Raw genomic sequence first — 26,913 nt, 5'->3', positions numbered from 1 at the left:
GTCACAAGAAAAGGAATAAGAGATTAATTGTATGCCCTTTAAGGATTATTTTTAAGAGACACCTGTAAGGACAGTAGGTCCAAATTGTTCAGTGAAAAATGATATTGCTAAAAAGAAATAGTTATGCCCAATAGAGATTGTCAGGCATGTGATGATTTAGCATTGTGGTGCTGTAAATTGCAGAGTTTGTAGACTGAAGGTATCATATACTGAACCCAGAACAGATACCAGAAGTTGGGATGGGGATAAGAAATACATAGATCCCTGTAGGAAAAATACATGGAAGTGTGAATGTCCTCAAGTTAAATTGTGGAGAGAGATAAATTGTTTATGATATTAAATGTAAAAAGAAGCTATGAATGGGGATTAGTAGGTTTAAGAAGTAGATAACGTGGAAGATACATAAATTAATGTGTATGTTCAATAAAATCTAAATGTGATGTGAGATATTAAATATTTGAAGGTACGACATCATTGTTCTGGTCTTAGCCTTTATATGCCTAATTTACATGAGGCTCAGTGACAATCATTTTAAATGCTAAACAAGTTTTTTTTCTGAGACTTTGATCTGCTGTGTAAGTTAGTGACATCTGCAAATCAAAATTATTATTGTTTTTTGCTATTGGCTTTTGTCTCAGTACAATACATAAGTATGTATAAAAGTTCTCTGATTGTGGTATTATAAGGACGTAATTAATCTGTCACTGATTACTAACAGCAATGTTACAAAATGCTGGAGAAGTGAGTGTAAAGGGTGTTATTATAAGACTGATAGACAATGTACTGTCTGTAATATAATGAGAAAGGACAAGCGAGCACCACAGCCTATTTATGTTGTGCAATCATCAGGAAAGTGACAACAGTTAGCGCCATTTGGGCAAAATATTGGTGCACGTTTAATAAAAAAATAGGCTAAAAGCGTCACCTGTTGCTACAATGTTATCTAATGTTACACGTAGTCAAAGATCCCAAACTTATATGTAGAATGGTTTGTGTTTCCACTGCCCTCGTCTCAGTGAATCCAGTGCAGAACACATAGACAAGTATAGGAAAATAGCCCCCAGAGTCACATACTTCCCAATGTAACCAGTCTTAGTGGCCCACAATATACTGTATCCATCTGTGGCTGCTAAAAGTGTTATTCACTCCAAATTAATCTCACCAGAACTTTTGCTCTCCTCTGTAGTCCCGTTTCACTAGCCTGGATAGTGAAATACAGTATTTACAGAAGACAAATCCATTGCAGATTATTGTAAATAATGGTGTAATAGTCTCTGATGACTGCCCACTTAATCTGTTAGGGGCAGATCTATGGTCAGCATTAAATGCCACAATAACATACAAAGATGGGGAAGTGACTTAACTTCCAAACCAGGACTTCTTGGGAAAATAACCTTTGATACAGAAATGTACTAACATATCTCATTAATGTTGTTAACACTGAAAACTTATAATTAACTGAGATATTTGCTAAAGTCCCTGATATGTTATGGGCAAAGGGTAAAATGGATGTAAGGCTACTGCCCATCCAGCCCATGGAAAAGAAACTTAAAGCTACATGTGCAAGTTAAACAATACCCTTTAAGACCAGATCAAGTGGCTGCAGTAACCAAACAGGTAGATAACCTGAAAGCAGGGTACTTAGGGAATGTCGTTTCAGTCGGAACTAGTTTTTTCCTATTAAAAGGAAGACACCAATTCCAGATGAATTTCCCTATTTTAGGATGATTCGTGATTTAAGAAAGATTAATAAAAGGTTACAGCTTGATACATGGACTGTACCTAATCCACACATGGACTGTACCTAATCCGCACACCGTGTTGAATGGCATATCACCCACCTCACAGTTTTACTGTTTTTCAATCCCAATAACAAAAGAAATCCAACTATTGCTTCTACACACCAAGAAAAGCAATGTGCTTGGACTAGACTGCCACAAGGGGGTGCTACAAGCCCTAGTGAATACTCAGAGACAAGGTCATTGGTTTTAAAAGATTGGCTTCCTGCCAGTGCAATCACAATCGTTATACAATATGTGGACAATTTACTTTTATGTGTTGACTCAGAGCAGGATTGTTTGCATGAAATAATAGCATTACTGAATATTCTGCACAGTAAATGTTGTAGGGTATCTAAAGAAGCGGGATACCTTCTGAAAATAAATGGTAACTTTTGTATGATGCATTAGAGGGACCTATACAACAGAGTCCGCTTTAATTAACACTTGAATGAATTGAAGTTTTTATGTTGTAGAACAAGACATCATTAATGCACTAGCATTAGCTGTACCTGAGTATAGTGAGCCTTTATACTGTTTTGCCATGGGTCTAACTCACATGCTCAGGGGGTCCTTGCACAATCACATGAAAACTCTCGTCACTTAGACCCTGTAAAGTGCTAACATAGTGTTAGGACACATAACCCTTATAGTACCACATGGGGTTATAAAGATCCTCAGTAGGGCTCAAACAAAGCATTTGTCTGTTGCTAGGATTACACAATATGAGGTAGTTTTGTTGTACAAGTAATGTCACTCTTAAAAGGTCTAGTGTTGAATCCTGCATCATTGCTCCCGCAGGTTTCAAGAGATACAAGTACAAATAACAATGACAGTGATAGTGACAGCATCAAGGAGGACACTGAAAATATACAATCATGATTGTGTTGAACTAATGAAGCAGGAATCATTGTCCTTATCTAATATTTCAGATGTTCCTATTGTAGATGCCGACCTTGCTCTCTTTGTAGATGGTTCCAGATACAATGTAGATGGAGTTACACACACAGGATGTGTTATCCATATCAGAGCACTGTCTACTGCGTTCTAGTTACCCTAAAGGCTTTCAGTGATAAAGATAAAAGCACATACAGGAGACACTACACCCGAAGCTGATGGCAAGAGACTGGTAGACCAGGCCGCACGTGCTGCTGCCATAAGTCACTACTCCCAGGGTGAGCCCACTTATGTGGTATATCCCACCCACAAGACTGACTTAAGTACCCTCATAAAGCAGAAAGAATTCCTGCACAGACAGGACAAGAAGACTATTTTGTGGGGCTCTCTTAAATGATGAAAGTTAATTGAATATGATAAGTTGATAAATTAAAACGTAAATTGTAATAATACTCTTAAAATAATAGTGCACAAGACACCAAAGAGAAAATAATAGTTGTAGTTCAACCAGAAAAGTATATATATATATATATAAATATAAAAATAGACAAATCTATACTAAATCCTGCTTGAGAGAGGGATAGTTCTTTCTACGACAGAAAAAGTGGGGCTAAAATATTCATAGAGCTATTCCTCTATCCCATATGTGAGGGAGAAAAAGAATAACATTTTGTGTATTCCAGCAAGTACAGGCAGATAGTACAATGTATTCTGAGTTATCTCTAATATAAAACCTTCTATATGTGCAGAAAGATGATGGATAACAGTGATCATTAGCATATGACATTAGAAACCTATATCTTCTCTAATGCTATGCAGACAGCCTTATATCATGAATCCAATCACTATACAGAAAAGGCACAGTATCCTTTATAATGCGTCAATAGTTCTTGAGCAGTGTCACATAGAAATAAAAGTCAATTATATGCATGTTGAATACTGAGAGATTAATATATTGATCATTATCCTATGATTCATCAAAGCATAGATAAGAAAAAGTTAAAGTAAGACTGATAAATATCTCTCCACTTCTGCTTTCACATGGGGGTAGTGCAAGCCATGTGATGAGAGAGCGAGGAGACTGGTGTCTATAGAAACAACAGCAATGATAGGGTTTGTTAAAGCTCTGCCAGGTGTTAGATGAGCCCAGTTACCATTTAGGGCATTGCAGGGCTTAAATGCGCCCAGGAGCAGTCAAACCACTACCACTACCAGGAGAGATAGAGAAGGTACCTGTCTGACCATGTGTATTCTGCACTATGAGAAGGGAATTCTGCGCTGTGCTCTGTTCCTGTCAGCTGAAGAATGCTGCGTGTCTGTAATCCAACAGGCAAAACCTGAACATCTGGCTCAGAAGAGTGTGTGCCTGAGGTGGATCGCGCAATGGCGGTTACGTGTCTGTGATCAGCTGTTAGGTGCCTGGGTAGACGCTGTGTGTCTGCAGCCCACAAGTAAGACGTCTGGTCCGGCTCAGGAGAGTGTAGCCTGCGGTGAATCTTACAGTGGTGGTCACGTGACCGTGAATGATGCGCATTTCACCCGGAGGCTTGTTCACAAAGGAATGCCCAGACACATTCTACCATTCCTTTGTGAACAAGCCTCCGGGTGAAACGCCTTTAAGTATTCAGAAGAGAAAATTACAGAATACTGTGAAGGTTTTTTTGCTGACCTTCAGAGAATCAGAGCATTGGAATGTGCAGATGTTTAAAATGTGCAGATAGTGCCATGAACACACTCCCAAACATGTATTCTAGACTCCTTTTCTATACTACACTCCCCTTCTATGCTAGACTCCCTTTCTATACTAGACTCCCTTTCTATGCTAGACTCCCTTTCTATACTAGACTCCCAAACATGTATTCTAGATTCCTTTTCTATACTAGACTCCCTTTCTATACTAGACTCTCTTTCTATACTAGACTCCATTTCTATGCTAGACTCCATTTCTATACTAGACTCTTTCTATACTAGACTCCCTTTCTATACTAGATTCCATTCTATACTAGATTCCATTCTATACTAGACTCCCTTTCTATACTAGAGTCTTTCTATACTAGACTCCCTTTCTATATTAGACTCCCTCTCTTAAATAGAGAAGATATAATGATGACTGTGGGGTGATTGATGGGCTCTCAGTAATGAACTGCCAAGAATTAATGAATGTTTGCACTTTCTGATAATTGTATATGTTACACTGTGAGATTATCCTATCTGTAAGAACGCCTATAAAACCTGTGTACTTTTTCTAATACAGAGAACCTGAAAACTGACTTATCTGTTTGGTTTGAGTGTTATTTCTCCACATCAGCTGATGTAACAATGGGATATCCCCACCGAGAGTTTTGACACATATAACGAGCTCTGCCCGGTGATAAGACAGTTGAAGAGTCTGTTTTAAATCTATCAGTGTTTATTTACCAGTTACCCCATACACACCATGGAAGGTGAACGCTGAGTGTTTTATACACCAGTTACCCCATACACACCACGGAAGGTGAACGCTGAGTGTTTATACACGTTACCCCTTATACCCCATGGAAGGTGAACGCTGAGTGTTTTATACACCAGTTACCCCATACACACCATGGAAGGTGAACGCTGAGTGTTTATACACGTTACCCCTTATACCCCATGGAAGATGAGCGCTGAGTGTTTTATACACCAGTTAACCCATACACACCACGGAAGGTGAACGCTGAGTGTTTATACACCAGTTATCCCTTATACCCCATGGAAGGTGAACGCTGAGTGTTTATACACCAGTTACCCCATGGAAGATGAGCGCTGAGCGTTTTATACACCAGTTACCCCATACACACCACGGAAGGTGAGCGCTGAGTGTTCTTCTACTTTACTTTAACCATTTGTAAGGAAGGTTACCTCACTCACATAGCAGCTCCCTATGAGCACACCCAGCATCCACCTTAAGTGTTAAGACTGATGCATTTCACCTCCAGAGACTTTATCTGTCATTGCTGATCTGTGAAAGCTTTGTAGTGGAAGTGATCCAATTGCTACATGGCATTAATTGTTCCACACATGATGTAAGTGGACCTTTTATTTTTTTTTAAGGTACTATATATAAAACAATATCAACAGTAAATAAAAAATAATTGGTTGTGTAACACCGGTTGGGTACACAATGTGTGTGTTACATATATCTGTCTATAGATTAAACATCAAACAGACATAGTAAATAAAAAATAGCATTTATTAGTGATACTTGGCTTAGTTAATTAGTACATGACATTAGGATACAAATACTGGAGGTAGATGATTGGCTGAATTTCTCACGTGGAAACCCAGAGAAATAAAACTACAGATTACAATGTAGCAAGTATAAATATATTAGTACATACTGCACAATATTAAGTTTGAAAAAGATCTTTATAGCCTCATCCTCTAAGCTCAGAAAAGAGAAGAAATGAGAGAGAATAATTATTTACATACATAGAAATATACACAAATTTGGGACACCACCAGCAGCACCAGGGACACCCACACATAGGACAGTCCTCACAGTTGTTGTGTCCTGATGTTATTTCTTTTTCTAACAAATACTTCCCTGATACACTGTAACTGTTTCTATCCTCCCATTGCTGTGGGCACCTGGCCCCCCTGCAGCATATAATAGTTATTACATAGAGGGAAGGAGGTGGGTGGCAGGAACTTGTCGGTCAGGTTTCAGACCTTATGGTCTCTTATTAGATGACAGGACTGTTATCACTTTGGCTACTGTTCTTTGTGTCTTCCTACAAACTTTTATACCATTCAGGTGATCAGATTCCAAAAACTGCTATACACACTGCAGGGTAACTCTCCTCATTATCTTACAAAATAGATAAAGCAAGAAAAGCACAATGAGGACAGTAATACAAGCTATAAACTTTCTGGATCATGAAACAGAAATGTCAAAGGCCATTGAAGTACCCAGGTCAGAAGATATACTAAATAGTTATATATTTTTTTTTAAATACATTTTCACTTGTTAACACAGTTTCTTCAGTGTAAATAAGGATTGGTTTACCAAGATCTGATTTCTGTCTTTTCCAACAATCAGAACATGAGAATATCTAATCTGTGTGATGTATGTTATGTCTAACAAGATCTGATTTCCGTGTAAAACATTTCCCACACTCAGAGCATGGAAATGGCTTCTCACCTGTGTGACATCTCTGATGTCTAACAAAATCCGATTTTTCTGTAAAACACTTCCCACACTCAGAGCATGAAAATGGTTTCTCACCTGTGTGATTTCTCTGATGTCTAACAAGATGTGATTTATAAGTAAACCATTTCCCACACTCAGAGCATGGAAATGGTTTCTCACCTGTGTGACTTCTCTGATGTCTAACAAGATCTGATTTCTCTGTAAAATATTTCCCACACTCAAAGCATGAAAATGTCCTCTCACCTGTGTGACTTCTCTGATGTCTAACAAGATGTGATTTATATGTAAAACATTTCCCACACTGAGAGCATTGAAATGGTTTCTCACCTGTGTGACTTCTCTGATGTCTAACAAAATGTGATTTATATGTAAAACATTTCCCACACAGAGCATTGAAATGGTTTCTCATCTGTGTGACTTCTCTGATGTGTTACAAGAAAAAACTTCTGTGTAAAACATTTACCACACTCAGAGCATGAAAATGGCTTCTCACCTGTGTGGCTTCTCTGATGTACAAGAAGATATGATTTCTGTGTAAAACATTTCCCACACTCAGAGCAAGGAAATGGTTTCTCACCTGTGTGACTTCTCTGATGTGTAATAACTTCTGATTTATGTGCATATTTCCCACAGTATGTGCAGGAAAACATATTTTTACCTGTGTGAAATCTCTGATGTCTGACAAGATCTATTTTATATTTAAAACATTTCCCACACTCAGAACATGGAAATGGTTTCTCACCTGTGTGGCTTTTCTGATGTCTAACAAGATGTGTTTTATATGTAAAAAAAATCCCACTCAGAGCATGGAAATGGCTTCACAACGGCCTTAGCTGACTGATGGGTAACAAGCTTTGTATCCTGTGTAAAACTTTTGCCATGTATAGAACAGGGAGAGATTGCGGCTATGCTAAAAGCTGTACTATGTATAACAGTATCTGAGTTATCAGGGGAACATTGCTGACGGTCAGAGGGATCAGATGACATATCCCCACTGTGAGGTACTGGATGTATAATTGGGGTAATAGGCTTTTCTCCTGGAGAATCCTGTGTGATGTTATCTTCTATTGTATAGGCTGTTGAGAAAATGTGACATTCTTCCGAGATATTCCTGCTGTTATCTCCATCTGCTGGGAATAAAATAACAAGTTTACTTTGATCAATAAAGATTATGCTGAAAAATCTCCAAATGTACTTGACATGGGTAAATTCAAAATGTTAGAAGATATAATTCATAACTCAGTATCTGACATTAAGGTGTGTTATACATATAGCATAACCTTACATGTTGTACATTTTAATAATTTGTGTTGCTTTCAATATCAAGCATGTGGGGGGTGTGCAATAAGATTGTGGATGTGCAGAGCATAGATAGACAAAATCTGACTGTTTGGTTCTGAAGTGTAATCTCTGGTTAAAGCACAGAACTGTATATAAGCAGCACTGCACACCAAAGTAGTCAGCTTGTTCACTTCCATTACAAATTCCTTATGGAGATCAGCAGAGGCCACTGGAGAGCCATGATCTTCTACAACTACAAGAGTAGTCTGCAACAGCAGGAGAATTGTGACCGGTTACAAGTTGCTTTTGGGGAGAAAGCACCATCCTGGATCACTGTTTTAGTTGTTTGCAGAATTTCGGCATGGGAGATGGTCCCGAAAGACGAGAAGCACTGCAGCCCACCTGTGTCTGCCACCACAGACGACAACATTGCTGCCATGAAGGCCATAGTTAAGGTGGACGCCAGGGTGACCATGGCCTAGTTAGAGAAGGAGATAGGCATCTCATTAGGATCCATCTGCTCAATACTCTATGAAAAGCTTGGTGAAACAGAGTTCTAAGGCTGGGTACACACCTGCACAATATTGTCCCATTTTGGGCAGATTGGGATGACAAATCACGCATATCATGCAGTGTGTATGCCTGATTTCCCATGGTTGCATGCGATATCGTGTGATTGGCTATGCTGCACGTCATTCATTAAATCTTTTAAGTGTGTGTCGGTCATTTAGGTGTGTACCCACCCTAACAGAGGCAGCTGGGATATTTAGAGGCAGTACTTTCAAGGAAGCCCTGCACAGCAGGCATATCACAGTGAGAGACCAGCACTGGAGATACTGGCACGCTCTATATGGTAAAGTCAGCTGTTGACCAATACAGATTGTCAGCCGGCAGCCAGAAGTATGTGGAAAGGCCACCCTGCCTAATGAAAGAGGGGTGGCTGGATACACGGCAACAGCCTTCTCTCTAAAAGGGTTAGATTAGCCAGCAGATGTACCCAGGGTCTACCCTTGACCAAATGGGTAACACATTGAGGTCAGGCTGACCATCAGGCAGCCCAGAAGAGATGCAGCACATGGCACAGTCGTAATTATAACATTTGCTGAAGACACCACGATAGTGGGTTTAATCAGTGATGGGGATGAGGAGAGTTACAGGACAGAAGTGGATCAACTCATTAAGGGTAATAATTTGCTGCTGAATAATAAAAGAAACCAAAGAGGTAGTGATAGATTTTAGAATAAGTAGGAAAAGTGCCCCCCGAGCCTTATTTTTAAATGGCTCAGAGGGTTAGTGGGATTACGTTTTTAGGAATCAACTTTTCTGATGACCTATTGTGGTTGTCACATATTTCATCAGTAGTTGGGAATGCTCTGCAACGCCTTTTCTTCCTAAGGAAATTGGTGGGAGATGCCGCACATACAGGATGGGGGGAGACGCCGTGGGGGGAGATGCCGCGCAAACAAGCTGGTGGGAGATGCCGCGCATACAAGCTGGTGGGAGACGTTGCACATACAGGCTGGTGGCAGACGCCGCACATACAGGCTGGGGGGAGAAGCCGCGGGGGGCGATGCCACGCATATAGGCTGGGGGGAGACACCGCGCGCCCATTGGCTGGGGGAGATGCCACGCGCCCATTGGCTGGGGGAAACGCTGCGCGCCCATTGGCTGGGGGAGACGCTGCAGCGCAGCCATTGACTGGGGGAGACGTCGCAGCGCTGCCATTAGCTACAACAGCACAAACAGAGCCAGCGGGTCCTACAGTACCTGATCAGTTTTTAAATCTGGGTCCCCAGTTTGCTGTAGCGCGTCAAAACGCGCTATATCGCGTATTTTGCGAACCCTAGTTTTCTATTTAGATGATTTGCTTTTCAAAGCAAAGTCAATAGAGGCTCTTCAAGCAGATCTGATAAGGACAGTGAACGTCCTAGAGTTCCATGTCTGGGTTACCAACTACCAAAATTCCAAGATGCTTCTCAGTCAACGCAGGAAAGTTTTGAAGTGTTCAATACCCAACTAGCCAGGGTCTTTTTGCCAACAGAAAACCTATAATAACCAAGTCGTACAACATTACAGCAGTAGCATACATAAATCATCAGGGGAGCTGTAAAAAGTTCCCTGGCAATGAGAGAATCCTTTCAGATCCTATCTTCAGCGGAGATTCATGTTCCAGCGATATGTGCAGTATTATTTCAGGAATAGAGAGTTGGAAGATGGACTTTCAGAGTGGCCAGTTTATACTTCCAAGGGAATGGTCTCAGCATCCAGAAGCCTTTAACAGTCTGATAACTATATGGGGGTCAGCAAGAGATAGATCTAATGGTTTCTCAATTCAACAATAAAATGGCCAGGTGTTGTTGCAAGGTCAAGGATCAATCAGCCTTCCTAATAGATGCCATGGTGGTCCCTTGGAGATTTCATCTAACGTACATTTTCTAACATATAAATTTGAGAAAGTTGGCTCTGATTCCAAAAGTAAAGACTTTCTAGCAGGGTGTATAACATATACAGCCGCCATATATGCATCCAGAGCCTTGGGATATAAAGCTGGCGCTGTCAGCACTTCAGTTACCACCCTTCGCAGTAGGTGGACATGAAGTGGGTAACTTTTAGTTATATAATCAGCTAGAAGAGTTTCTCCTGATGATAGAACTAAAAGAAAACATAACTTCCAAGATACTCACTTCAGGGTTAGAGAAGAATACCTCCCGGAACAGCCACTCCATCAGATGTCTGCACTGAAACTACTCATCACATGACTGCCCGGACCCGGAAGACTTCTCTGGATACGCCGCTGCTGCCGGGAGCCGGTAAGTCACAACCAGGGACGGTTCACATTCTATCACGTCAACATTTCTCAGTTTCCACATAATGAATATCAACCTTATATACCACACCGGTCTCCAATCATGTTACCAGCTCTCTTCACGTGTAAACTAAACCCGGCTCCACTAGTACAATATTATGCACGTCCAGCCTCAGTGTAAAATCCAATTATTTTACAAGGGCAAAACAGAAAAATGCCATATAATAGAAACAGTGCTCTATAGAAGCGCTAGGCAGCCAGCGTAAGTCAGGGGGATTACTGTACAAACATCCCGACTGATTCACAAGTAAAATTTGAGTAGTAGCCTGGATTAGTTACAGCTAAAACTATGAAAGCATCTGTATGCTCTGTGTATTCTATTACCTTCACCTGGTAGTACTGTCATTTTTAGGACATTTGATTTGATTCAATAAACATCTGTTTTCATCCAAGATGCCGGCATCTGCTCTATATCCTGTGACCACCCCATAAAGTGCCTGAGCAAAGAGAATGTCTGGCTTTTTTCCTGTAATAAGTGTTTATTACTCACCTGTGCTATCTGTACGGATTTCCTCCTCTCTACACTGCTCATCACCCCTCACATATGTATCTTCTTCTGCCTCTATATCGTCTGCCTTCATATCAGTCACATACGTTTCTTCTTCTCCGTCTTTCTCTTCTGTCTTATTATCAGTCACATACGTCTCTTCTTCTCCCTCTGTATCTTCTGTCTTATTATCAGTCACACAAGTCTCTTCTACTGCCTCCATATCTTCTGTGCTATTCTCAGTCACATATGTATCTTCTTCTGCCTCTATATCTTCTGCCTTCATATCAGTCACATGTCACTTCTTCTCCCTCTGAATCTTCTGCCTTATCATTAGTCACATACGTCTCTTCTTCTCCCTCTAGATCTTCTGTGCTATTTTCAGTCACATATGTCTCTTCTTCTCCCTGTATATCTTCTGTGCTATTATCAGTCACATACATCTCTTCTTCTCCCACTATATCTTCTGCCTTCATATCAGTCACATATGTCTCTTCTTCTCCCTCTATACCTTTTGCCTTATCAGTCACATATGTCTCTTCTTCTCCCTCTATATCTTCTGTGCTATTATCAGTCACACATGTCTCTTCTTCTCCCTCTATATCTTCTGCCTTCATATCAGTCACATATGTCACTTCTTCTCCCTCTATATCTTCTGCCTTATTATCAGTCACATACATCTCTTCTTCTCCCACTATATCTTCTGCCTTCATATCAGTGACATATGTCACTTCTTCTCCCTCTGTATCTTTTGCCTTCATATCAGTCACATACGTCTCTTCTTCTCCCTCTATATCTTCTGTGCTATTATCAGTCACATATGTATCTTCTTCTGCCTCTATATCTTCTGCCTTCATATCAGTAACATACGTCTCTTCTCCCGCTTTATCTTCTGCCATAATATCAGTCACATACGTCTGTTCTTCTACCTCTGTATCTTCTGCCTTCATATCAGTCACATACATCTCATCTTGTCCCTCTATATCTTCTGCCTTCATATCAGTCACATACGTCTCTCCTCCCTCTATATCTTCTGCCTTGTCAGTCACATATGTCTCTTCTTCCTCTGTCTCTTCTATTTTAATATTAGCCAAATCGTCAACCTAACAAAACAATAAAATAACACTTTAATATTGTCTGATGTCATTACTCGAGACTAAACTCCAGTGCATTAGACTTATAAAGGTTTATTTATGAAGTGATAGGTTGTAAAACCCAGAGCTTCTGATCCTGTTTATGCCCAATATTTAAAAAAGCTAATAAAAGCATTGTCTTATTACATATCGGGCATAAATACATCCACTTTACATATCATACAATGAACAGTCACTTTGGTATATTATTGAGACCATAAATCCCATCTAACTGTGGGAATCTGTGAACCTCCTCTGTACAAACCTGGGAATAAAGAGGACGGGGACATCTCTCTGGGGCATTTTTATTACTGGGTCCATCTGTAGGAGACACAAAATTACTGAGTTCATTATATATATGTGTTTATCAGATGATGTGTGTATTTAGGGGGCCCCTATACCTGCTCTCCCCTGTACAATAAATGACAGTCTCGTCTTACCCAGTGATGTGAAAGGCCGGCGATTCTCCATCATCACGTCCTTGTACAGACCCTTGTGTCCCTCTATATACTCCCCCTCCTGCATTAAGACATAGACAATGACATTCTGACACCTTATGGGAACCTGACACACACAATGATACAGTCATCACCCAGACACATCCCCTGGTGTTACTGTATAATGTCCCATTCCCAGCAGTCACCTCTCCAGTCATCACCCAGACACATCCCCTGGTGTTACTGTATAATGTCCCATTCCCAGCAGTCACCTCTCCAGTCATCACCCAGACACATCCCCTGGTGTTACTATATAATGTCCCAGAAGTCACCTCTCTAGTCAGCAGCTGAATGATCTTGTTGGTGAGTTCGATGATCTTCTTGTCATTGTCTATCTTGTGTATCAGTGAGAGAGGTGGAGGCACCGTGATGGGGCTCTGGGCCCTGCTCTGTTCTCCTGACACACAGGGATGACTGCCAGACGTCTCACAGTCATCAGATGTCTTCATTACTATGTAATCCTGTGTATTCAAAAAGATACTTTGAGTGCAGATCCTCTTCACCACCCCAGTCATGTCCATGTATTATTACTATAGAAAAGTGATGTCACTGTGACAACCCCTGTCAGTTGTGGTAACCCTTAAATGTCATAATTTTAATTGAATATAAATAAAGATTAATATGTTTTAACTAAGGAATGATTAATGTGGACTGACATAATGGTGCACCGTAGTAAAAGACTCTACTTTTCTCTTTGTTTTTGAAAAAAAGTCACTGTGACACTCCCAGATCCCCTCACCTCCCCAGTCATGTCCCTGTATTATTACTATAGATATAAGTGATGTCACTGTGACTCTCCCAGATAATCCTCACCTTCCAATTCATGTCCCTGTATTATTACTGTAGCTATAAGTGATGTCACTGTGACACTCCCTGACCCTCTCACCTCCCCAGTCATGTCCCTGTATTATTACTATAAATATAAGTGATGTCACTGTGACACTCCCAGATCCCCTCACCTCCCCATTCATGTCCCTGTATTATTACTATAGCTATAAATTATGTCACTGTGACACTACCAGATCCCCTCACCTCCCCAGTCATGTCCCTGTATTATTATTTAAGATATAAATGATGTCACTGTGACACACCCAGGCCCTCTCACCTCCAGAATCATGTCCCTGTATTAATACTATAGATATAAGTTACATCACTGTGACACTGCCAGATCCCCTCACCTCCCCAGTCATGTCATTGTATTATTACTATAGATATAAGTGATGTCACTGTGACACTCCCAGATCCCCTCACCTCCCCAGTCATGTCCCTGTATTATTACTATAGATATAAATTATGTCACTGTGACACTCCCAGATCCTCTCACCTCCCCAATCAGCAGGTAGATGATCTCCAGGGTGAGATTTAGTATCCTCTCAGTCATGCGATTCCTGTCCATGTCCATCCTCAGTGATCAGTGATTTATAGAGGACACGTCTCACACTCACGTGACGTCTAGTAACAAGGATCTGACTCCTCACTGTACAGAAATCTAGAAATAAATATAATTATTAGAAGCTATTTCTTACCAGTTACTTAAATAGTGCGCACATATTACTCAGCGCTTTACAGGGAATATTTAGTCACTGACATCTCTCTCTGCCCCAGTGGAGCTTACAATCGACATTTCCTACCACATGGACAGCCCACACACATACACACTAGGGGTATTTATGAAAGAACAATGTAAAAGAAAAGGTGTGAGGTCTAGGCCAACCACAAGAGACTCTATAAAGAGAGCACTCAAAATAGCAAGTTATCACCCATTATTATCTGACTAAAATTTAACCTTTAATTGGATTGTTAGAAACAAAGTAAAATTGAACTCACACTTACATATAACAGATATAGACAAGTTGACAAAACTACAGTATATTGTAATCACTGTAGTTATTGGTCATTTAAAGGTGAAGTATTACAAAAATTACATAGATACATCACTAACATAAATGTTAAAAGGTCTTAATGTAAAAAACACCAGGTACAGAATAATAAATCAAAAGTTGCTCCCTATGTAGGACATGAGATGATCACCATCAATGATAGATCTACAACAAAAACCCCTACAGAAATAAAAGTTGGGTGTATCCAGTTATGCAGCTAGGCTCTGCTGTTCCCCCTCATACAATGTAGAGGAGAGGGAATGAGAGATCTGCTAGCGCAATCACCCTTTGAAAAGAAGTCAACAGTGATCCACTTCATCAACCCCAATCTCTGCTGTTGGTTGTCTTGCCACAAGTACTGGACAAACAATGAGAGGATTCTTAGGTTGGTATGACAATCACTGGGAAATACAAGTATTGAAACAATCAAATCTCAAAGGGGGGTGTATAGAGAAGTCTGGGATAAAGATTCTGATCTAATTCCCTCTCCTCTACATTGTATGAGGGGGAACAGCAGAGCCTAGCTGCATAACTGGATACACCCAACTTTTATTTCTTTACTTTAGGGGTTTTTGTTGTAGATCTATCATTGATGGTGATCATCTCATGTCCTACATAGGGAACAAATTTTGTTTTATTATTCTGTACCTGGTGTTTTTTACATTAAGACCTTTTAACATTTATGTTAGTGATGTATCTATGTAATTTTTGTAATACTTCACCTTTAAATGACCAATAACTACAGTGATTACAATATACTGTAGTTTTGTCAACTTGTCTATATCGGTTATATGTAAGTGTGAGTTCAATTTTACTTTGTTTCTAACAATCCAATTAAAGGTTAAACTTTAGTCAGATAATAATGGGTGATAACTTGCTATTTTGCGTGCTCTCTCTATAGAGTCTTTTGTGGCTGGCCCAGACCTCCCACATTTTATTTTACATTGTTCTAATTACTCTGAGAAGCACCTCCACAATTCTACACATACCCTGAGGGGAATAATTGATTATAGAGTGGATACAATAGCAATTATTTTTATCCCATATAATTAATTACTTTATTATACGGTGAATTGAAACCTGTGCGGTGACATTTCCCATTTCCCTTCCCTTTAATATGTATTTATGACAGAAGCCAACTAACCTACCAGTGTAAGAAACCAATGTAAACACGGGTAGAACATACAAAATCCAGACAGACAGGACCTTAGGCAGGAATTAAATCCATGACCCCAGTGCGGAGTAGAAATGCTGTCCACTATGCTATCATGTTGTCCATAAAAACATAAGATTACACTGAGTGACCACTAAATCCCCTCAATCCCAGAGCCATAGAGTCTTGGTCATTGTTTCTCAGAAGTTCACTGACCCAGCTTCTCAGGTGCCCTCCCTCTATTAGTGACTTGGTAACCATGGTTGGCTTGAGCCTTCCTAGGTGAGAGGGTTAATAGCTCCCTCCCTAGTTATGATGATGTTATCAACAGTGTTCCAGTATTGGGGGCAGACTAATGGGTGACTTGTTATTGTGGACCCCTCGTATGCAGATTCCCTCCCTCAGAGTGTGTTTGTTCTGCAGGGGTCCCTTCAAAATGTTGCTGTGGGGACAAAGTTCTAGGTCCACCTATGGTACTGAGACATCTATTCCAGGAGCTGGAAGAGATGGAATTAGTAACCTAACACCTGTTCTGGCAAATAGATATAGCTACTACTCCAACACCTATTCCAGCAGCTGCAATAAAGGGCGTGAGTATTTAGATCCCTATTTTGACACCCAGAATGGATGGCTAAGGTATTGGGAGACCCAATGGGACAGCTGGAAGAGATGGTTCTCATAGCCCTATTCTGGCACTTGAAACAGCTGGCTAACGTACGCACAGCTCCATCTACCACCTGACACAGTTGGTTAAGGTTATCAGAGCTCTATTCCGGCACAAAGAACAGCAGAAGTACTCACTGCTCCATCTAGGCTCCCGAACAGGTAGCTTACACACTCAGAGCTCTTTACCGGCACCAGGAATGGCTGGCTAACATACTAAAGTGAAACCTGAAACAGATGGCTAACGTACACAGAGCTGCATTCTGGAACTCAGCTAAGCTGGCTAACGTACTCCGAGCTCCATCCGCCATCTGTAACATTTGGTAAAGATGGTCAGAGGTCTATTCCGGCACTTAGGACGGATGCTAATGCACTCAAAACTGTATTTTGGCACCAAGTCCCAAACGTACTTTATCTCCATACCAGCACCCAGAACAGATGGCTAATATACTCAGAGCTCCATCCCAGCACCCGGAAAAGCAGGTAAAAGTACTGTAGCTCCATACCGTCACCTGGAATAGCAGGCTAGTGTACTCAGAAACAGATGACTCGTGTACTATACAGTCACTTAGTCACCCTGGCGGGACACCGTTATACATTACACTCCTGCACATGACACAGATGTACTAGTGTACTATACCGTCACTTAGTCACACTGGCAGGACACCGTTATACATTACATTCCTGAACATGACACAGATGACTAGTGTACTATACCGTCACTTAGTCACACTGGCAGGACACCGTTATACATTACATTCCTGCACATCACACAGATGACTAGTGTACTATACCGTCACTTAGTCACACTGGCAGGACACCGTTATATATTACATTCCTGCACATGATACAGATGACTAGTGTACTATACCGTCACTTAGTCACACTGGCAGGACACCGTTATACATTACATTCCTGCACATGACACAGATGTACTAGTGTACTATACCGTCACTTAGTCACACTGGCAGGATACCGTATACATTACATTCCTGCACATCGCACAGATGACTAGTGTACTATACCGTCACTTAGTCACACTGGCAGGACACCGTTATACATTACATTCCTGCACATCACACAGATGACTAGTGTACTATACCGTCACTTAGTCACACTGGCAGGATACCGTATACATTACATTCCTGCACATCGCACAGATGACTAGTGTACTATACCGTCACGTAGTCACACCGGCAGGACACCATTATATATTACATTCCTGCACATGACACAGATGACTAGTGTACTATACCGTCACTTAGTCACACTGGCAGGACACCGTTATACATTACATTCCTGCACATCACACAGATGACTAGTGTACTATACCGTCACTTAGTCACACTGGCAGGACACCGTTATACATTACATTCCTGCACATCACACAGATATACTAGTGTACTATACCGTCACTTAGTCACACTGGCAGGACACCGTTATATATTACATTCCTGCACATCACACAGATGTACTAGTGTACTATACCGTCACTTAGTCACACTGGCAGGACACCGTTATACATTACATTCCTGCACATCACACAGATGTACTAGTGTACTATACCGTCACTTAGTCACACTGGCGGGACACCGTTATACATTACATTCCTGCACATGACACAGATGACTAGTGTACTATACCGTCACTTAGTCACACTGGCAGGACACCGTTATACATTACATTCCTGCACATCACACAGATATACTAGTGTACTATACCGTCACTTAGTCACACTGGCAGGACACCGTTATACATTACATTCCTGCACATGGCACACATGACTAGTGTACTATACCGTCACTTAGTCACACTGGCAGGACACCGTTATACATTACATTCCTGCACATCACACAGATATACTAGTGTACTATACCGTCACTTAGTCACACTGGCAGGACACCGTTATACATTACATTCCTGCACATGACACAGATGACTAGTGTACTATACCGTCACTTAGTCACACTGGCAGGACACCGTTATACATTACATTCCTGCACATGACACAGATGACTAGTGTACTATACAGTCACTTAGTCACACTGGCAGGACACCGTTATACATTACATTCCTGCACATCACACAGATATACTAGTGTACTATACCGTCACTTAGTCACACTGGCAGGACACCGTTATACATTACATTCCTGCACATGACACAGATGACTAGTGTACTATACCGTCACTTAGTCACACTGGCAGGACACCGTTATATATTACATTACTGCACATGACACAGATGACTAGTGTACTATACCGTCACTTAGTCACACTGGCAGGACACAATTATACATTACATTCCTGCACATGACACAGATGACTAGTGTACTATACCGTCACTTAGTCACACTGGCAGGACACCGTTATACATTACATTCCTGCACATGACTAGTGTACTATAACGTCACTTAGTCACACTGGCAGGACACCGTTATATATTACATTACTGCACATGACACAGATGACTAGTGTACTATACCGTCACTTAGTCACACTGGCAGGACACAATTATACATTACATTCCTGCACATGACACAGATGACTAGTGTACTATACCGTCACTTAGTCACACTGGCAGGACACCGTTATACATTACATTCCTGCACATGACTAGTGTACTATAACGTCACTTAGTCACACTGGCAGGACACCGTTATACATTACATTCCTGCACATGACTAGTGTACTATACCGTCACTTAGTCACACTGGCAGGACACCGTTATACATTACATTCCTGCACATGACTAGTGTACTATACCGTCACTTAGTCACACTGGCGGGACACCGTTATACATTACATTCCTGCACATCACACAGTTGACTAGTGTACTATACCGTCACTTAGTCACACTGGCAGGACACCGTTATATATTACATTCCTGCACATGACACAGATGACTAGTGTACTATACCGTCACTTAGTCACACTGGCAGGACACCGTTATATATTACATTCCTGCACATGACACAGATGACTAGTGTACTATACCGTCACTTAGTCACACTGGCAGGACACCGTTATATATTACATTCCTGCACATGACACAGATGACTAGTGTACTATACCGTCACTTAGTCACACTGGCAGGACAACGTTATACATTACATTCCTGCACATGACACAGATGTACTAGTGTACTATACCGTCACTTAGTCACACTGGCAGGACACAATTATACATTACATTCCTGCACATGACACAGATGTACTAGTGTACTATACCGTCACTTAGTCACACTGGCAGGACACCGTTATACATTACATTCCTGCACATCACACAGATATACTAGTGTACTATACTGTCACTTAGTCACACTGGCAGGACACCGTTATACATTACATTCCTGCACATGACACAGATGACTAGTGTACTATACCGTCACTTAGTCACACTGGCAGGACACCGTTATATATAACATTCCTGCACATGACACAGATGACTAGTGTACTATACCGTCACTTAGTCACACTGGCAGGACACCGTTAACACATCACACAGATGTACTAGTGTACTATACCGTCACTTAGTCACACTGGCAGGACACCGTTATACATTACATTCCTGCACATGACACAGATGACTAGTGTACTATACCGTCACTTAGTCACACTGGCAGGACACCGTTATACATTACATTCCTGCACATCACACAGATATACTAGTGTACTATACCGTCACTTAGTCACACTGGCAGGACACAGTTATACATTACATTCCTGCACATGACACAGATGACTAGTGTACTATACCGTCACTTAGTCACACTGGCAGGACACCGTTATACATTACATTCCTGCACATGACACAGATGACTAGTGTACTATACCGTCACTTAGTCACACTGGCAGGACGCCGTTATACATTACATTCCTGCACATGACACAGATGACTAGTGTACTATACCGTCACTTAGTCACACTGGCAGGACACCGTTATACATTACATTCCTGCACATGACACAGATGTACTAGTGTACTATACCGTCACTTAGTCACACTGGCAGGACAACGTTATACATTACATTCCTGCACATGACACAGATGTACTAGTGTACTATACCGTCACTTAGTCACACTGGCAGGACGCCGTTATACATTACATTCCTGCACATGACACAGATGACTAGTGTACTATACCGTCACTTAGTCACACTGGCAGGACGCCGTTATACATTACATTCCTGCACATGACACAGATGACTAGTGTACTATACCGTCACTTAGTCATACTGGCAGGACACCGTTATACATTACATTCCTGCACATCACACAGATGATTAGTGTACTATACCGTCACTTAGTCACACTGGCAGGACACCGTTATACATTACATTCCTGCACATCACACAGATGATTAGTGTACTATACCGTCACTTAGTCACACTGGCAGGACGCCGTTATACATTACATTCCTGCACATCGCACAGATGTACTAGTGTACTATACCGTCACTTAGTCACACTGGCAGGACACCGTTATACATTACATTCCTGCACATGACACAGATGACTAGTGTACTATACCGTCACTTAGTCACACTGGCAGGACGCCGTTATACATTACATTCCTGCACATGACACAGATGACTAGTGTACTATACCGTCACTTAGTCACACTGGCAGGACACCGTTATACATTACATTCCTGCACATCACACAGATGTACTAGTGTACTATACCGTCACTTAGTCACACTGGCAGGACGCCGTTATACATTACATTCCTGCACATGACACAGATGTACTAGTGTACTATGCCGTCACTTAGTCACACTGGCAGGACACCGTTATATATTACATTCCTGCACATTACACAGATGTACTAGTGTACTATACCGTCACTTAGTCACACTGGCAGGACACCGTTATACATTACATTCCTGCACATCACACAGATGACTAGTGTACTATACCGTCACTTAGTCACACTGGCAGGACACCGTTATACATTACATTCCTGCACATGACACAGATGTACTAGTGTACTATACCGTCACTTAGTCACACTGGCAGGACACCGTTATACATTACATTCCTGCCAGTATGTATATATTTTATGTTTATATACATTTAGCACATTGATGTAGTGATTCTATCAGGATGAACCATCCGTTTGTCATACATTGTAGGTTCACAGAATTATACAATTAATTCACAAGTCCTTGAGAGTGAGATTAATTGCTTGTGAGATAACGGTCAGTTTATACAAGGCCGAGAAACGCGTTAGATACTCTCACCACGACCTATTTCTACTTGTTGGGATACTTGTTTTTGACACCGGATTACCGTTTTTTTAACCGTGCTTTCAGCGCTACATGGCGAATCCAGCAGCTCTCTAGCATCTTCTATCACTAATATCCACTGTCACATACAGCACCGGACAGAGCGGAGTCACAGCCTGCAATACTATTCACTTTACCCGGCCGGGATCAGTTGTGGAGCAGACATCGGGTGCTCCTTCCCCTGACTATTACAGGATTGGAGTCACAGGAGGTTACCGGGCCTGGATCAGTTGTGGAGCAGACAGCGGGTGCTCCTTCCCCTGACTGTTACAGGATTGGAGTCACAGGAGGTTACCCGGCCGGGATCAGTTGTGGAGCAGACAGCGGGTGCTCCATCCCCTGACTATTACAGGATTGGAGTCACAGGAGGTCACCCGGCCAGGATCAGTTGTGGAGCAGACAGCGGGTGCTCCTTCCCTGACTATTACAGGATTGGAGTCACAGGAGGTTACCCGGCCGGGATCAGTTATGGAGCAGACAGCGGGTGCTCCTTCCCCTGACTATTACAGAATTGGAGTCACAGGAGGTTACCCGGCCGGGATCAGTTGTGGACCAGACAGCGGGTGCTCCTTCCCCTGACTATTACAGGATTGGAGTCACAGGAGGTTACCCGGCCGGGATCAGGTGTGGAGCAGACAGCGGGTGCTCCTTCCCCTGACTGTTACAGGATTGGAGTCACAGGAGGTTACCCGGCCGGGATCAGTTGTGGAGCAGACAGCGGGTGCTCCATCCCCTGACTATTACAGGATTGGAGTCACAGGAGGTCACCCGGCCGGGATCAGTTGTGGAGCAGACAGCGGGTGCTCCTTCCCTGACTATTACAGGATTGGAGTCACAGGAGGTTACCCGGCCGGGATCAGTTATGGAGCAGACAGCGGGTGCTCCTTCCCCTGACTATTACAGGATTGGAGTCACAGGAGGTTACCCGGCCGGGATCAGGTGTGGAGCAGACAGCGGGTGCTCCTTCCCCTGACTATTACAGGATTGGAGTCACAGGAGGTTACCCGGCCGGGATCAGTTGTGGAGCAGACAGCGGGTGCTCCTTCCCCTGACTATTACAGGATTGGAGTCACAGGAGGTCACCCGGCCGGGATCAGTTGTGGAGCAGACAGCGGGTGCTCCTTCCCCTATTACAGGATTGGAGTCACAGGAGGTTACCCGGCCGGGATCAGTTGTGGAGCAGACAGCGGGTGCTCCTTCCCCTGACTATTACAGGATTGGAGTCACAGGAGGTTACCCTGCCGGGATCAGGTGTGGAGCAGACAGCGGGTGCTCCTTCCCCTGACTATTACAGGATTGGAGTCACAGGAGGTTACCCGGCCGGGATCAGTTGTGGAGCAGACAGCGGGTGCTCCTTCCCCTGACTATTACAGGATTGGAGTCACAGGAGGTCACCCGGCCGGGATCAGTTGTGGAGCAGACAGCGGGTGCTCCTTCCCCTGACTATTACAGGATTGGAGTCACAGGAGGTCACCCGGCCGGGATCAGTTGTGGAGCAGACAGCGGGTGCTCCTTCCCCTGACTATTACAGGATTGGAGTCACAGGAGGTCACCCGGCCGGGATCAGTTGTGGAGCAGACAGCGGGTGCTCCTTCCCCTGACTATTACAGGATTGGAGTCACAGGAGGTCACCCGGCCGGGATCAGTTGTGGAGCAGACAGCGGGTGCTCCTTCCCCTGACTATTACAGGATTGGAGTCACAGGAGGTCACCCGGCTGGGATCAGTTGTGGAGCAGACAGCGGGTGCTCTTTCCCCTGACTATTACAGAATTGGAGTCACAGGAGTTTACCCGGCCGGGATCAGTTGTGGAGCAGACAGCGGGTGCTCCTTCCCCTGACTATTACAGGATTGGAGTCACAGGAGGTTACCCGGCCGGGATCTGGTGTGGAGCAGACAGCGGGTGCTCCTTCCCCTGACTATTACAGGATTGGAGTCACAGGAGGTTACCCGGCCGGGATCAGTTGTGGAGCAGACAGCGGGTGCTCCTTCCCCTGACTATTACAGGATTGGAGTCACAGGAGGTTACCGGCCGGGATCAGTTGTGGAGCAGACAGCGGGTGCTCCTTCCCCTGACTATTACAGGATTGGAGTCACAGGAGGTTACCGGGTAAGAACCTCTAACCACAAATAAGACTTATTACCCGCTTTATATAAAGTTTATTCAACCTTTCATCCTGCATACAAATATACGGGTCATCCATTATCCCGGGAAACATTATCCAACATACTTATTATCCGGATTTCTGTTACAATAACTGGACGTGTAACATATATATTTATCCTCCACCAGGAGTTACAGGATTTCTTCTTCCTTGATCTGCAACAATTGTTTCTTTTTTACTTTGAAATTGTTTTTATGTTTGTATTTAATATGATAAATGCTACTACTTAGTGACACAACCAGAATTTTATTGGTCAATATTTTAGAATATTTTATTAAAGATCCAGAGTTAATAATCTCTTAGAATTTGGATTTGTGATCTTTGTTAGATGTCTTGTATGATACTAAAACAAATTATCAGCGCTCCCGATTTCCTTCTCTTTATATTAACAAGGTCTGCGCCACCAGTATTATAGTAACAACTGGGGCTGTTCCACCTGTATTATATTAACAACAGAGTCTGCACCACCTGTATTGTAGCAACAACTGGGTCTGCATAACCTGTTATAGTAACAGCAGGGTCTACTCCACCTGTATTATAGTAACAATGGAGTTTGCACCACCTGTATTATAGTAACAAGAGTCTGCACCACCTGTATTATAGTAACAACTGAGTCTGCTAAACCTGTATTATAGTAACAATAGAGTCTGCACCACCTGTATTATAGTAACAACAGAGTCTATAGTACCAACGGAGACCGTGCCACCTGTATTATAGTAACAACTGAGTCTGCACCACCTGTATTATAGTAACAACAGAGTCTATAGTACCAACGGAGACCGTGCCACCTGTATTATAGTAACAACTGAGTCTGCACCACCTGTATTATAGTAACATCAGGGTCTGCGCCACCTGTGTTATAGTAACAATGGAGTCTGCACCACCTGTGCTATAGTAACAGCAGGGTCTGCGCCACCTGCATTAGAAAATTAGGACACTAGAGTGTATCCTACCTGCACAGTGACAATGCAACACCACAGTCTGCTCCAGCTGTACTACAGCAATGAAACAGTGTCTGGTCTCCCTGTAGTACAGCAAAGTGTCACCAATGTCTGCTCAGCCTACAGAAGAAGAATAATAATAATAATAATAATAATAATAATAATAATAATATAATTACCTGCTGTCAGACACAACACTGGCTGCTCCCTGTCCCTGCTGCTTCCTGTGGGAATGATAGGAGGAGGGAGACCTCAGACCAGGAGAAAATGGCCGCCGCTCCTAATGTAACCTCAGGGCCAGGGAACATGATATTGCAGCTGGACTGTATACAGGAAAATGGCCGCCGCCCTCCCGCACTGAGGACATGTATTATAGACAAAACTGTCATTATAGAGAGGATTACCGGGCTGACTAACACGGCTCCGCCCACCCGCCGTCTCTATGGCTGCAGTCTTCCACTCCTCCCTGATAATGAGGTGAGTGACGTTTCGAGGAGCCAATCAGATTGTTAAAATTACAAAGCAGAGATAAAGCCTAATACAGATTAACAACAAGTGACGACAGGAAGTGGGCGGAGTTACATAGAGCGCGGGGAAGGCGACGTCTCTGTGTCCAGCAGCAGCAGGTAATGTGTCCTATTATACAGAGGGAGTGGTCTGTGGTGCCCTACTATACAGGGGGAGCAGCCTTTGGTGTCCTGCTATACAGGGGGAGCAGCCTGTGGTGTCCTACAGGGGAGCTGCCTGTGGTGTCCTACTATACAGGGGGAGCTGCCTGTGGTGTCCTACTATACAGGGGGAGCGGCCTGTGGTGTCCTACTATACAGGGGGAGTGGCCTGTGGTGTCCTACCATTCAGGGGGAGTGGCCTGTACCTATAGAATATACCAGTGGGGGGAGGCCTGGGCTATATACCCTGTACTGTCACACAGTCTCCTCATACAGCAGCACTGGGGGTCTCTGTACCTATAGTATATACCAGTGAGGGGAGGCCTGGGCTATATACCCTGTACTGTCACACAGTCTCCTCATACAGCAGCACTGGGGGTCCCATAATAACAGCTCCCAGCACACACTGATATGTGGTATTATTATTATATAGGGAGAGGGGACTGTACAGTGATATATGAGGGGGAATAACACAGCTCCCAGCACACACTGATATGTGGTATTATTATTATATAGGGGAGAGGGGACCGTACAGTGATATGAGGCGAATAACACAGCTCCCAGCACACACTGATATGTGGTATTATTATTATATAGGGGGGAGGGGACACTACAGTGATATATGAGGGGGAATAACACAGCTCCCAGCACACACTGATATGTGGTATTATTATTATTATATAGGGGAGAGGGGACTGTACAGTGATATATGAGGGGGAATAACACAGCTCCCAGCACACACTGATATGTGGTATTATTATTATATAGGGGAGAGGGGACCGTACAGTGATATGAGGCGAATAACACAGCTCCCAGCACACACTGATATGTGGTATTATTATTATATAGGGGGGATGGGACACTACAGTGATATATGAGGGGGAATAACACAGCTCCCAGCACACACTGATATGTGGTATTATTATTATTATATAGGGGAGAGGGGACTGTACAGTGATATATGAGGGGGAATAACACAGCTCCCAGCACACACTGATATGTGGTATTATTATTATTATATAGGGGGAGAGGGGACTGTACAGTGATA

At 42.7% G+C, this 26,913-nt stretch overlaps 4 protein-coding genes across 4 annotated transcripts in view; 1 reads left to right on the top strand and 3 right to left on the bottom strand.

Annotated features, from left to right (window-relative positions):
- LOC148442665 (uncharacterized) overlaps positions 1-26,913 on the top strand; it is a 210,378-nt gene that overhangs the window by 44,756 nt on the left and 138,709 nt on the right. The window lies entirely within an intron of this gene.
- The window catches only part of LOC148442666 (uncharacterized), an 88,120-nt gene continuing 67,733 nt past the window's right edge, over positions 6,527-26,913 (bottom strand). The window contains exons 6-7 of the mRNA XM_088463659.1: positions 7,340-7,434; positions 6,527-7,173 (exon numbers count right to left, since the gene is read on the bottom strand). Coding sequence (XP_088319785.1) covers positions 6,749-7,173; positions 7,340-7,434 — 520 coding nt within the window. The 3' untranslated portion in view covers positions 6,527-6,748. The remainder of the gene's footprint in view (positions 7,174-7,339; positions 7,435-26,913) is intronic.
- On the bottom strand, positions 7,538-11,766 carry LOC148442668 (uncharacterized). The gene is made up of 2 exons (XM_088463660.1): positions 11,484-11,766; positions 7,538-7,973 (listed from the first exon to the last, which is right to left on the bottom strand). Exons 1-2 carry the CDS (start codon positions 11,764-11,766, stop codon positions 7,624-7,626), a joined length of 633 nt encoding a protein of 210 aa, XP_088319786.1. The 3' UTR covers positions 7,538-7,623.
- On the bottom strand, positions 11,768-25,482 carry LOC148442667 (uncharacterized). Its single transcript, XM_088463658.1, has 6 exons — positions 25,377-25,482; positions 14,435-14,599; positions 13,383-13,571; positions 13,054-13,132; positions 12,879-12,934; positions 11,768-12,583 (listed from the first exon to the last, which is right to left on the bottom strand). Exons 2-6 carry the CDS (start codon positions 14,510-14,512, stop codon positions 11,768-11,770), a joined length of 1,218 nt encoding a protein of 405 aa, XP_088319784.1. The 5' UTR covers positions 14,513-14,599; positions 25,377-25,482.

The sequence above is a fragment of the Taudactylus pleione genome, unplaced genomic scaffold, assembly GCF_031769625.1.
Source record: "Taudactylus pleione unplaced genomic scaffold, aTauple2 ptg001421l, whole genome shotgun sequence".
NCBI classification, from domain to species: domain Eukaryota; kingdom Metazoa; phylum Chordata; class Amphibia; order Anura; family Myobatrachidae; genus Taudactylus; species Taudactylus pleione.
This window is presented reverse-complemented; position numbering and strand designations above follow the sequence as displayed.